At 39.2% G+C, this 14,674-nt stretch overlaps 1 protein-coding gene across 4 annotated transcripts in view; it reads left to right on the top strand.

The window, feature by feature from the left end:
* Positions 1 to 14,674, top strand: part of scn1laa (sodium channel, voltage-gated, type I-like, alpha) — a 159,968-nt gene that overhangs the window by 37,114 nt on the left and 108,180 nt on the right. For 2 of the 4 annotated variants that reach the window (XM_060827175.1, XM_060827172.1), the window contains 2 exons: positions 2,999 to 3,379; positions 7,106 to 7,238. In XM_060827175.1, coding sequence (XP_060683158.1) covers positions 2,999 to 3,379; positions 7,106 to 7,238 — 514 coding nt within the window. Of the gene's footprint in view, positions 1 to 2,998; positions 3,380 to 7,088; positions 7,239 to 14,674 lie in introns of all 4 variants that reach the window. The other 2 variants (XM_060827176.1, XM_060827174.1) reach the window with 2 other exon arrangements.

Here is a 14,674-nt window from a genome sequence, read left to right as displayed (position 1 = left end):
TTGCCACTGATAAGATAAATTCTAAAACAAACCTGCGTTTACTCTATACACTTATAGCTATCCTTGACCTACTAGACTAAAAAATGATATGGTGCATGATGCGAACCAGACTTCTTACAGTGTCTATCCAGATTGCACTATATTTGCATATAATTGTGAATTAAACATGATGCAACAATGTCCATTTTTCTTAACTGCTGAAGGAAAAAGTTAGAATGGGATTCTCAACTGGCGGAAGTATTCACTGACATTTTCACCCTCTCCTTGCTATAATCTGAAGTCCTCACCTGCTTTGAAGACCACCATCATCCCAGTACCAAAAAAACACATAAGATGTTCCCCGATGACTATCGCCCAGTGGCTCTCACCTGCACAATCATGAAATGCTTCAAGAGGCTGGTCACGGCCCACGTCAATTCTAGCCTCCCAGCCCGCTCGATCCCCTGCCATTTGCTGATCCGTGAAATTGGTCCAAGGTGCATGCCTTTTCCCTAGCCCTACACTTATCCACAGAACACTTGGCTAACAAGGACACTTATGTCAGGCACCTGCTCATCGATTATGACTCTGCCTTCAACACCATAATCCCTACCAAACTAATCTCAAAACGCCGAGACTTAGGTTTCAGCTCTGACCGCTGCAACTGGATCTTCAGTGTCCTGACCCACAGACTGCAATCAGTGAAGAAAGACAACAGCACCTCCTCTTCTGCGATAATCCTCAACACTGGCGCTCTGCCAGAATGCATACACAACCCCCTACTATATTCCCTGTACACCCTTGACTATGTAGCGACATTTCATACAAGCGCCATCTACAAGTTTGCTGATGACACTGCTGTGGTAGGCTGGATTTCAAACAATAAATAATCAGAATACAGATCATTGACTTCAGGAAGAAAGAAGGGGGGCACACCCCATCTACTCACAGCTGAGATGAAGTAGGTAGAGACCATCAAGTTCCCAAGAGTGACGATAACCAACAATCTCTCCTGGACCTCCTGTGTTGAGACAATGATCAAGAAGGCAGAAAAACGCCTCTTCTTCCTCAGGAGGCTTAGAAAATTTGGCATGTCCATAACGACCCTCACCAACCTTTACTGATGCACTGTAGAAAGCATACTATCTGGGTGCATAATGGCTTGATATGGGCAACTGCTCTATTCAGCACGGGAAGCTGTGCGCACAGTGCAGGCCATCACGTAAGCCATACTGACCCTCTGAAAACCATCGCCCCAGACCCACCTCACTGCCCTATCCCTGTAACCCTGCATTTTGCGTGGCCAACCCACCTAACCTGCACATCTTTGGACTAGCTTTGTTGGTGGTCACTAACTTTGAATACCGAACTGTACTTCCACTTTATCCTTCTAAATAGAAAATTTCCCTGCACATCTGATGCTATAACACGTAAAATATAGCTGTAAACCTGATGTCTTTTTTTGCTGCCTTTTGGCTATTGTGCTCTGAGCTTGACAGTACGTGTTTTATTGAAAACGTAACAATGGCTGCACAGTTGATGTTTGACTATCTTTGTAATCCATAGCAGCATGTAGTAATGTTTTAGCAGGAAAGGAGCCAGGTGGAAACCCTTAAAGGATAAGGAAAAGTGAGTCGGGGGTATTCTTCAGAATTCAGTATAACAGTTAGATGCTGCACTTAAATTCAGAACAGGATGATGCATCACTGGGTAACGATTGCTGTGATTGGGCCATATTCAAGCTGAGGAATGAGGATTTGGAAATGAAACAGTCACTAGTGAGCAATAGGTTTATGATCAGGAGTGAGGCAGATTGCAGCTGTATTTAATACATGGAACAGTATTTAATCATTAGTGATATCCATAGAAAGTCATGGTTCACTCTTCATTTATGAGATCATAAGTCTCCTCAGTGTCATTTCTTTTCAAACTTTATTCCCCTTTCTCAATGTTGAGGTTGCTTTTGATGTCCATCTGCACTGCTCCTATATATAATTTTTCTTTGGTGGGATGAGCAGGGTATTACTGTGCTGTTAGGATCTCACATACAAGCATGTGAAATATTATAGGTGCTGGAGATGTGAAATCTGGAAGAAAAAATGTTGGATAACACTCACCAGTTGGAAAGAGAGTAAGAGTTAAAATTGTAAGTTTTTGATCAGTTATGAAGGCGGTCATTGAATTAAATGCAAGCATTCCTTCTGTTTCCTCACCAATGCTGCTTGACCAGCTGAGTGTTTCCAACATTTGGGTTGAGAATTGTTGCTCAACACCAGCAACAAATTATACATTCATTAAATACATGTTTGCTTGCATCAGGATATTTTATGCAAAAAAATTTGAAAGTTTTGTAATAGCAGCAGAAAATTGTCTAGCAATTAGTGAAGAATTGTCCAGTTAGTTGCACTCTGATTTAACAGTCTGTCTCTTGTTATTTAGTTATGTAAAAAGGCATATGTAATACACTAACTCATGTTTCAGTCTTCTTACTTGGTCTGCCAGTTATGTGACAAATTGGTGGATATCGTGATATATGTAAATCATCCATATATTAAAAAAGATCGAGGAGAAACTGAGGTCTGCAGATGCTGGAGATCAGAGCTGAAAATATGTTGCTGAAAAAGCGCAGCAGGTCAGGCAGCATCCAGGGAACAGGAGATTCGATGTTTCGGGCATAAGCCCTTCTTCAGGCATTCCTGAAGAAGGGCTTATGCCCAAAACGTCGAATCTCCTGTTCTCTGGATGCTGCCTGACCTGCTGCGCTTTTTCAGCAACACATTTTCAGCCCATATATTAAAAATGACCAGCTATAGGTATTTCAGGCATAGTTTCTGTGTTTCTGAAAGCAGGGTTTCAGTTATTTTGTAGAAAGCCTTATTCAGATTAAAATGGCAGCAAACTGCTTCTTTGGGATTGAAAATCTACAGAAATCCATTAGCAATTCCATAAAACATAAATGACATATCATGGTTCAAAATTGAAGTGTTACTGCTTCTTTTGTATTATCATTCTTTTTCAGTCACTACTAAGTATCCGTGGATCCATCTTTTCTCCAAGACGCAACAGCAGAAGCAGCATCTTCAGTTTTAAAGGACGGACTAAAGATGTAGGGTCAGAAAATGATTTTGCTGATGATGAACACAGCACTTTTGAAGACAATGAAAGCAGAAGGGGCTCCCTCTTTATTCCACGGAGGCAGGGTGAGCGACGCAGCAGTAACATTAGTCAGACCAGTAGGTCATCCAGGATGCTACCAGTGTTTCCAGTGAATGGGAAGATGCACAGCACAGTGGACTGCAATGGAGTGGTTTCACTTGCCGGTGGTCCTTCAACTCCAACATCACCCATTGGACGACTTCTGCCAGAGGTGATAATAGATAAGCCAGCTACTGATGACAATGTAAGAAAGTTTTAAATAGTTAGATTAGGCGTGATGGCCATGTGGTACTGCAGTGATTACAGCATAGGCTGCCATTGAGAAATACGTAGCTGATCTAGCAAATGATATCCCATATTTATTTTCAAAAGACCTGAAAATAATGGATAGGATAGGTCTCTAACTACAATAAACTAGATTAAAAATTTAATGCGTTACTTGTCAGAAATACAGCAAAAAGATTTTGGTTGGTTTTAAATATCCCAGAAACCAATCACAAGTACTTGAACACCATCCACATTGATTTATTTCATTTTTTGTTACTGCAGCTCTCACACCTTTTGCATTCCTGTCTAATTCACTATGTGTAATGCCAGTGGGAATCTATTTTCTTTGTACTAGTAAATACTGAAATATGTTGTCAATCATGCCATCAATTAAATAAAACATATGGCTTTCGCTCACTACTGACCATTCATTCTGAAGCTGGAACAAGTAGGAAATTCAATGAAATCTTTGATTCAGTGCTATATTTCTATGTAGAATTCAATGTCAGAAATTATTTACTCCTCTCTAACTAAAATCTAGTGTTCCAGACATGTCCTTTTGTATATCATATGAACAAAATGAACTAATTAACAAATGAATCACCCTTTAAAGGGAAACTGTAAACAAAATCATAACATTGGAGGAAGCTTAAATAATTAAATTTAATAGAGGCCTTGTGGTGTAACAGTAGTGGTCCTTATCTCTGAGCCAGAAATTCCAGATTGCTCTAGATGTCTGTCACAGCATGATTGAGTTGATTTAAAATAACTAAATAATTAATTTAAATTGGCACTGTTGGGCTAAGTCTTTTTTTTAAATGTGCCCAAGGTACTCCAATAATCAATGTCCTTCACCTGTGTATCCTTAACCTTTAATAGTACTCGTTCCATTATATTATCATCAATCATTTTTCTTACGATTACACAATCATTGTTGCCTTGTGTGAACTGTGACCAATAATCTGATGACCTACAAATCACAATTTAATCAATAAAATGATCTTTTTGAAAACAGGCATTTTTCACTATTGTTTGCATGTAAATGGTATAACATGACCACAATGCTAGTCCTTGTTTAGTAAACACTGGACTCATCATTCAATTTAAATAGTTCCATGCAAAATTCACAGATCTCTTAATTAAAGGCAAAAGGAATGCTCTGTCAGCCATGAACAACCTTAAAAAAATATAATCATGAAACTATGTCTCTAAGGATTGACACTCCTTCCACTAGAGTCCCAATGTAACTTTGGAGGGAGTCTGTCCAAAAAATTGCCTGGGAATTAGTTTAGACTCATTAAATCCTATAGTTCCCCTTTCCTGATCACTCAGGCATCTGCCGTATTTTTCAATGGATGGTTGTTGCATATAACTAACACTTATATCCCAGTCATGGAAAAGGGACTAATATTTCCATTTACATTGGGCCACTGAAGGAAAATGGACATTAATTTTTAAAATTATTTTTGACATTGTTATGCTCTAACTAAACTACATTAAAATTACTGAACCTATTTAAATCAGAAATCATGTACTTGAAAAGTAATAATAATTTCTGTCTTAGAGTTCTCATGTGATTCTAGAACTAGAACGATGCACAAACATATCCAAAGTCAGTGAGCAACTATGCTTGATTTTAATTTATTTATTCATCTTCTATTGTATATTCTCTTTTTATATGTTTTCTTGTATTTTGAGATAATTTTCAAGGTATTTTATTTTAAATTCCTTGCATCCTCTGTAGTGGCACAAGGCATTTGGTTTAGGAAGGTTAGATTATCTAATATCTGGTAAAAATCATTCTCAGACAAACAACTTGGAAAGCAATACAGGAGAATCACAAAATGTGATTCCAGCATTAATTAGCACTGCAAGCTTGCATCTTCAGTACAGTAGCCTTGTAACGATTTTGGATTCATACATCTCTGAGGTAGCGTTGTGTTGTATCATACATTGTTCACGAAAACACTGCATCACCACTCTGCCTGTACCCAGGTGTTAGTTTCTCAAATACATAGTTAGGTATGCCCAGATCATGTAACTGAAAAATGGCCAACAAAATGTCAGATTGCGCAAAAAAATTATACAACATAGACAGCAGTGGCTATATGCTGCATAATTTGTACAGGAAGATACTTTGACTCTCAGTTTCTGTATTTACATTTTGTTGATGTGATTGCTTCAAAGCACCAGGATAAAATACATGAGGATGCAATCTCAAAACTTGTTTAGTTTTTGCAAAAGAAATAGTAAACAAAATTAAATACATAGCAAGTGGATATTGATTAGTTGCATATTATTCTTATAAAGAAATAGGACAGCAGCTTTCCATTATTCATACATTATTTAGGCTTTATTTCTGTGGTGTCAAACATCAGTGATCCTGAGAAACTGGGTAAAGATTTTGGTTCGAACTTGGCATCCCTATAAGAACTTAGAATCCCTACAGTTTGGAAACAGGCCCTTCGGCCCAGCAAGTCCACACCGGACCACTGAAGAGTATCCCACCCAGACCCATTCCTTATTTCTCTACATTTCCCCTGACTAATGCACTTAACACAATGGGCAATTTAGCATGGCCAAATCACCTAACTTGCACATCTTTGGATTGTGGAAGGAAACCTATGCAGACACGGGAAGAATGTGCAAACTCCACACGTTTTTGTCTGAGGTTCGAATCGTGCCTGGGTCCCTGGTGCTGTGAGGCAGAAGTGGTAACCACTGAGTTACCGTGCTGCCCATATTGGGGCATTGTAATATTTTTGGGGTTTTTTCTGTGAATGATTACCGAATACCTCAATTTAAATAAAATTTGAAAAGAAAATATGGTAAATGCTGCAGGTCTTATAGTTTCTGTAGAGAGAAAATCAGGTAAATAACTTTTTAATAAAAGTAGTTCTAATGAAAGGTCATCAATCTGAAAAGTTAACTCCATTTTCTCTCTCCACAAATGCTGCCTCACCTGCTGAATGGGTAGTTTCACTGCCTTTTCCTATTGCCACCATCTGCATTACTTTGTTTGCATTACTTTGTTTTTGACTATATTTAATTGTCTACTTAAACTGTGCTTGACATTGTATTTGCCATAATTCTCACCATACCAGCAGAATGGAGATGAAAGGCTCACTGAAGTAATTAGTGTCCCATATGTACTCTTTTTAACAGGGCTCATTAATGACTATAGAACAGATATCCACATACATACTTTGCATTTCACAAGACTCCAGTTGTCTGCTGGAATTGTGCAAACTCATGCATAAAATAGCAAGAAAAATAATCATCTGTAACTGATCTTATTCTCATTGCTGTTGTCAGCAGCATAGAAGTAGAAGTCAGCTGAGAGCTCAGCATTTTCATTGACTTCACTCTTTCAAACTGAACAACTCCTTTCCCTCTATAAATCTCCGACATTGCGTGAGAGATGGAAGGTTAAATCTGGTGCTATATGTCTTTGTTCTCCACTTAACAATGATGCAAGTATTAACGTTGTCACTTTAGCATAAATGTCAAGTTCAGAATCTTTCCAATACATAAATGCTAAAGAGTCCAATTGATAGTGTAGGGCAAGGGAAATGTACAATGAATTTTCAATTTTTAAAAATAGTTTTTGTTCTCACAGTTTTTAGAAAAGGTTTCTTAGGAAAAGTTTGGAAGTGAATGGGTTGAGATAAGACTAAATAATTGAGGTTTATATTGTTTACAGGGCACTAATACGGAAACAGATCTTAAGAAGAGGCGATCAGGATCTCATCAATTTTCTATGGATTTTCTGGAAGATCCTATGCAGAGACAGAGAGCATTAAGTGTGGCCAGTATTCTCACGAATACTATGGAAGGTCTGTATCTTTGTAAAACAGCAGCCCAGTTGAGACAAAATCAAAAACTAATGTATACTTTCTAGTTTCTACATTTGGACATACCAAATTGCGAGGATGTTTCATTGAAAAAAACATGTGTTGATGAAGAAGCTTTGGGTGTGCTTGTGTTGGACTGGGGTGTACAAAGTTAAAAATCACACAACACCAGTTTACAGTGCAACAGGTTTATTTGGAAGCACTGGCTTTTGGAGCATTGCTCCTTCATCAGGTGGTTGCCTTCTGATGAAGGAGGAGCAGGCTGAAAACTAGTGCTTCCAAATAAACCTGTTGGACTATGACCAGTTATTGTGTGATTTTATTAGTGAAGAAGCTTTGCTGATTTAGTTTCATTAATTTAAATGGATGAAAAGTCAGGTGGTAACTTGGCAAGTTTTCTGATTTTCCTGTAGGCATTGTCATGTAAGTAGGAGGAGATGTAAGGGGCAGTAATGAAAAAGTGGGGGTGATGGCTGACTAGTATTATTACTGGAGGTTAATCTAGAGACCCAAGTAATGCTAGATGATAGAATTTGAAGTCAGTAAAAAATCTGGCATAAGAGTCTAATGATGACCATGAAACCATTGTTGATTGTTGTAAAAATCCATCTAATTCATTAGCATTCTTTAGGGAAGGAAACTGCCATCCCTAGCCTACATGTAACTGTAGACCCACAACAATATGGTTGACTTTTAGCTACCCTCTGGGCAATTAGGGGTGGGTAATAAATGAGATCCCTAGCCAATGATGTCCAAATCTGTGAATGAATAGAAGAAAAATTCAAATATACCAAGACTTAGCCACAGAAATATTTGTCCCAATTTAGTGTAGCTACTTTCAATTCGATTCTCAAGGAATTTTGATGATTTTGTTGCCTTCACACTGTTTTGCCTGTACTTAAGAAGGAATTTTGCAATTGGAAAATGACATGGGATGAAATACTGCTGATGTGGTCCTGGTTTCTATTTTCTGAGGCGAATAGATAAAATTCCTGGTGGACCTTCCTCTCACTTTTAAGCAGATTAGGCTGTATTATGCATAAAAAATAATATCTGTAACATCACTGGCATGCCAAAATAGTACACTGCACTATCCCTATTACTTTTGTCTTGCCCACAAATCGTAACTGCTTAAAAAAAATCTGAGATGGCTTTTCAAATGCAATTTGAAAAGTTCCACACCTCCTATCTATGCTTGTACTACTTTATGGGTATTGATTCCTGCTATTCTGCACAAGTTCATAATGTACTGAGAGGTCTTGTTGCTTTGTAAGTAGCGCCTGCCTCTGAGTCAGAAACAGCTCCAAGATAAAGTCTAACTTCTGACAAAGAAAGGTGCCATCAGAATACAGTAATATAAATTGAGTATCAATAGGTAAAATCTTTCCAATTTGGGCTAACAACAGAGCAGTAAAAGTGAGAGAGATTGTTGCTCAGCCATGTGATGGAGAGAAATTGGAGCTTCATCACAATGTCTAGGTCCATGTTACAAAGTGTATGTAAAAACATGTGTTGCCGTAACAGCTCAACTCCATATGGGCTGTTTGGCTAAATTGGCTGGATGGCTGGTATGGATCAAATTAGGGCCAACTGGGTTTGATCCCTGTCCTGGCTGGGATAGCTTGAGGACCTGCCTCTTTCTGTTACTTGTGATCACACTTTTGGTGTTTGCTGTGGTTCAAACCTGCTTTCGGGCAGAAAATTCAAGAGGAAGAAGAGAATTTGTTACGGCAGGCTCTGGGTTAGAACATAGAACATTAGTGCAGTACGTGCCCTTCAGCCCTTGACATTGTGCCAACCTGTGGAACCAATCTGAAGCCCATTTCTGCTACACTATTCCATTTTCATCCACATGTTTGTCCGATGATCATTTAAATGTCCTTAAAGTGGCCAATTTACTACTGTTAAAGGCAGGGCATTCAACGCTCCATACTACTCAATGAGTAAAGAAACCACTATGGACACCTTTCCTATATCTATAACCCCTCATGCTAGCCATCACCATCCAAGGAAAAAGACTCTCACTGTCCAGCCCCTTGAATTTCTGCCTTAAATCCCATTCCTTTTCCTATGTTGTTGGTGCCTGTGTGGAGCCTGATTTTGGGCTGCTCCCTCTCCCCCTTAAGGACCCCAAAAACACAATCAGAGACATTATGCACCCTGACACTTAGGAGGCAACACACCAACTGCAAGTCTTTCTCATTCTCACAGAACCTCCTATCTATCCCCCTAATTATGGAGTCCCCAATGACCAATGTTCTGCTCATCTTCCCATCTTCCCTTCTGAGTAACAAGGGCAGACTTTGTGGCAGACATCTGTACCCCATGGCTTACCCCTGGTAAGTCATCCTCTCCAACAGTACCCAAAACGGTATACTTGTTATTGTGGAGAATGGCCACAGGAGTTCCCTGCACTGTCTATCAGTTCCCTTTCTGTCCCCTGACTGTAACTCATTTGCCTTTTTCTTGTACCTGAGTTGTGACTACCTCTCTGTAACTCCTCTCAATAACCCCCTCTGCCTCCCGAATGATCCGAAGTTCATCCAGCTCCAGCTCTGGTTCCCTATCTTGGTTTTCGAGGAACTGGAGTTGGGTGCAATTCCCGCAGATGAAGTCAGTAGGGGCACTACTGGTGACCCCTGTCTTTCCACATTCTGCAGGATGAACATTCAACTGCCCTAACCACCATTCCCACTATTCTAAATTCCCAAAGAGATTATTGAAAAATAAAGAATAAAAAAAAGTTGTCTGACCAATCGGGCACACAGAACGCTTTTTGTTTGGTTAGAGGAGGAGGATGGATGGGAGAAACTACCTAAGTATGTTTTGGGTAACGCAACCGCCCAAATATATTATTTCACTTACTCAGCAGTCCCATGTCTGCTCCTGCTCAGCGTGTGCTCTGCCTATTCACGAGATAAGTTTTTAAAGCAGTCATTTCCCTTCCCAGCAGTCCCCTTTTGTTGCTCCCGTTTTTCCTGCTGCTAAACAATAATGGAGGGCCCTGACGCTCAAGGTAGGTTTTCAGAGCCACTCAAGGTGAGTTTTTAAAGCTAATGTTAATTAAGTATTCATATGTTTATTTTCACGGAATCTCACTCTGGAAGAGAAGGAAGGTAAAGATGGCTGTAGTTGGAATGAAAGCAAAATGAAGGAAGGAATCTATCATAGCTGTGCAAAGTACTACGTTCCAAAGCAAAGCAATGACAAAGCTGTTCCAACCTGTATTTACTCCAGCAAGACCATGGCTCACTTCCTTTTTCATTCTTGGTCATTGCGGCCCTAAATGTTTTTGTTGACAGCTCCTTTCAGTCTGCCACATTTCACTTCTAGCACCCTCAGCTAATCTGCATTCTCTACATTTGTTAAATACACGGCAACCCCCGTATCCGCGGGTCCGGTTACCATGGTTTCGCTTACCCGCGGTTTACCATGGTCCGAATGGAGCATGGTAAGATGGGTTCAGAAACGTCCAAAAGGTTTATCACAGCGGCTGGGTGAGTAATTAATGAGGAGAGTTAGGTAAGCTATGGCAAGAAAACGTGCTAGGTCTTGCAGTAAAAAGGCTGGGAAAAAAAAACTTGATGCGACCACTACTTAGCCAAAACAACCTTTCAAAAAATGGTATCGGTCCATTGATGTACAAGCTATTTCCCACCCCAGTACGAAATTCTTGGAGCAGATCAACATGATTCCTTTAATAACTGCACTTAGTGATAAGGTCCTGGGGAGTGTTGCTGAACAAAGAGACCTCAGAGTGTGGGTACATAGTTCGCAGGTAGGTAGGATAGTGAAGAAGGCATTTGGTATGCTTGTCTTTATTGATCAGTGCGTTAGGTGTAAGAGTTAGGAAGTCATGCTGCAGCTGTACAGGACATTGGTTAGGCCATTATTGGAATAATGTGTGCAATTCTGCTTTTTCCTGCTACAGGAAGGATAGTGTGAAACTTGAAAAGGTTCAGCAAATATTGACAAAGATGTTGTTAGGGTTGAAGGGTTTGTGCAATAGGGAGATGCTGAATAGACTTGGGCTATTTTCCCTGGAGCGTTAAAGGATGAGGGGTGACCTTATAGAGCTGTATAAAATGGTGAAGGGCATACAATAGGGTAAATGCACAAGGTCTTTTCCCTGAGGTGTGGAAGTCCAAAACTAGAGGACATAGGTTTGACGGTGAGAGGAGAAAGATTTGAAAGGGATCTAAGGGGCAACTTTTTCACATACAGGGTAATGCATGAGTGGAATGAGCTGTCATAGGAAGTGGTGGAGGCTAGTACAGTTATAACATTAAAAGGCGTCTGAATGGGTATGTGAATAAGAAGTGTTTAGAGAGATATGGGCCATATGCTGGCAAATGGGAATAGATTAATTTAGGATATCTAGTCAGCATGGATGAGTTGGACTGAAGGGTCTGTTTCTGTGCAGCATATCCCTATGACTCTATGAACTGCTTCCCTAACAGATGCTCCTTGAAAGATGGAACATTGTGGTGGTTCAATCGAAGGATTTTGAAGTACTGTTTTTCATACAGAAAGGAATTAGCTGTTGACTGCTTTCTGACAAGAGGAAAAAAAAATTAGTTGAGTGGTTGAAGACTTGCAGAAGTGTTTTCATCGTTGCTAGCACCAATTTTCATTTCTGTTGTCTGACTTCCCTGCTGCTGAACTGCACTTCTGCTGATGCCTGAAACAGTAGGTTCTGGAAGAAGATCCCTCAGCTTTCCAAAGGAGTGATTGTGATGTAGTGATAAAGTACGAGTAATCGAGAACCCCATCTAATGTTATGAGGATATGTGTTTGCACTCCTGCCACGTCAGATAATGAAATTTCAATTCAGTAAAATTTCTGGAATTAAAAGCTAACTCAGTGGCAGCCATGTAACCATTGTTGATTATTGTTAAAAACCGATCTGATTCATACTTTGGGGAAAGAAATCTGCCATTCATAGTTGGTATGGGCTTTGTGTGTTTCCAGACCCACAACAACGTGGTTGACTTTCGATAGTCCTCTGAAATGGTCGAACAAGCCACTCAGGTCAAGGGCATTTGCTGGCCTAGCCAGCTATGCCATGTTTTGTGAGTGAATTCTAAAAAGGGCAAAGTAGATATTTGAGTCCAGAGCCTGAAGAGTTCCAACATGATCATCCTTCAGATTCATCATTAATATTTTCTCAACTTTGGAAAGAAGGGTTTAACTGCAAAGAGTTTAAGTTGATTACATACACCATGAATGTCTGTGACATGACGAAAATGCCACAAAAGATCTTCACTTTCTACCATAGTCTTGAGGCCCTAAAGTCCAAGATCCACCAATTCCTGCTCACTTGTGTTGTGTAAATCCTCACAATTTTTGTGTAATTCCCACAATTTTTTTTTAATCATGAGGGAGAATTATTTTGTAGATGGTGCTCAACATGCTAAGAGTAACCATGCCTAGTTAACTATAGTTTCTTCTTACAGCTCACACACAAAAAAACAAAAATTGCTGGAGAATCTCAGCAAGTATCTGTGAGAGAAAACAGTCAAAATTTCAGATCCAGCAACCCTTTCTCAGAGCTGCTAACCTTCCCAGCTATTTGTTTTTGTCTCAGATTTCCAGCATTTGCTGTTGTTTGTATTTTCACTAAACAAAATCAGAAATTGCTAGAAAAAGTTCTCTGAAGTTCTGAAGAACTTCTGAAAAAGTATCACTGGACCCACAACATTCACTCTGCTTTCCCTCCACAGATGCTGCAGGACCTGCTGAATTTTTCCAGCTATTTCTGTTTTTCTGTGAGTACGAGAATTAAGCAGCAATTGGAGAAGTAGGAGCGATAAATGATAGCATAAATATAATTGATTTTAATTATCCAGAAATAGATAGAGGAAGTGTTATGAAGTCACGAAAACAAGAATAAAGTTAAATCCTGTGTTTGGCATTTTCTCTTTGGCATTTTCACTTAGCTTCAAGTACTAAGTTTTTTTGAATGAAAGATTCATCAGTTAAAATAATGAGCTAAATAGCTGTCCATTCTGAAGCTATAAAGCATTTCTCCCAGACTTTTTTTATGAAATATGTCTGTGGTCTATTTGTTATCCAAAATATAGACTGCAGATACTCTTTAAGAACTGCCAAGGCATGAACCCAAAATATCAACATTATTAAGTCAAAACACAGAGTTAAAAATATTCATGACCTTTACAACACAAATGTACTAACAGTGCACAGTTTAACTTACTCTTGGTGTGTTACAAACCTTGCTATACTTGCATTCAATTTTTATTATTTTCAAATATCCATAATTAGCAAAAGCTAAATGTGGACATTTACTTAAACTACAATGTGCAAGTAATGTTGGATTGGGTCAGGGTGGTGTGGAAATGTCTGCTCAGGAGGGACTCTGTTGGATCAGGTCAGAATGTCTGGTCATTGGGTGTGGAATGGAGTCCTGAAAGGAGAGTGTCATGATGGGTTGGGACAGGATAGGATGGTGCCTCTCTAGCAGTGTTCAGGTCAGAGAGGGAATGATGTTGGGTCTTGGGCTGGGGGTGGGAGACCGGATCGGTTTTGGGTGGATTTTGTGCAGGTTCCTGAGATGTCGGATTTGAGGTGTTTGGTTCGGACAAGGTTTAATTACTTTGTGTTGTTAGCAGAGAAAGGGAGGGGTGCATCGAGGCTTTAATTTAATCATTACTCAGGAGTTAAAGTTGAGTTTTAATCCCCTATAACCTTTCCTGGGTAACTATTCAGCTTAAGTGAGTTTGGAGTCCTCCACAATCTATAAAATTTGTGTTTTCTTTAGGAGGGTGACAGATGCAGGGAGTTGCCCATCAAAATTTAATTCCTTCAGAGTCCCATGTCAGGATTTCCACAGCACAATTTCAGTCCATGCTGCAGAAACTACTCTCTAACCATAACAATGTTTGAGCAAGTGACTTTAATAATTAGAATGGACTGAAATCTTAACTACAAAGAAATGATTTAGAATCAATATTGAGCTTGATTCTGTTGTCTCTAGTCAGACAGTTTGCTATCAAGTGGATATTTGACTATGGAGAATACCTGTAATCCATGGAAATGTATACCAGTATGAACCAATTTCTGTAGTATAAGGGGGTTGAGTAAGGTATTGTAAATCTAAATAAATAAAATGGATTTGTGTGGAAGTTATCATAAAGCTAGTTTAAATGGTTTAAACAATAAGTAGCTTGAAAAGGATTATAATAAATCCTACCCTCAGCAATTGTAATCTCACTCATCCACGAAATGCAAACACAGTTGAATGAGCCACAGATTTTTGAAAAATCAATGTGTTTCTATGGAGATTTGACAATATTCTTGAAGCTTTTTCTGTATCAAAGCGCAAGTCATATTTACTTTCTGCATTTGATAAAATTGTTGAGAATTAAATTGAGTAACTCCCCCTAAACAGGCAGGGTTCT

This window comes from Hemiscyllium ocellatum, chromosome 7 (genome assembly GCF_020745735.1).
Source record: "Hemiscyllium ocellatum isolate sHemOce1 chromosome 7, sHemOce1.pat.X.cur, whole genome shotgun sequence".
NCBI lineage: Eukaryota > Metazoa > Chordata > Chondrichthyes > Orectolobiformes > Hemiscylliidae > Hemiscyllium > Hemiscyllium ocellatum.
Note: the sequence above shows the minus strand (reverse complement) of the source record. Positions and strands in the feature narration are given on the sequence as shown.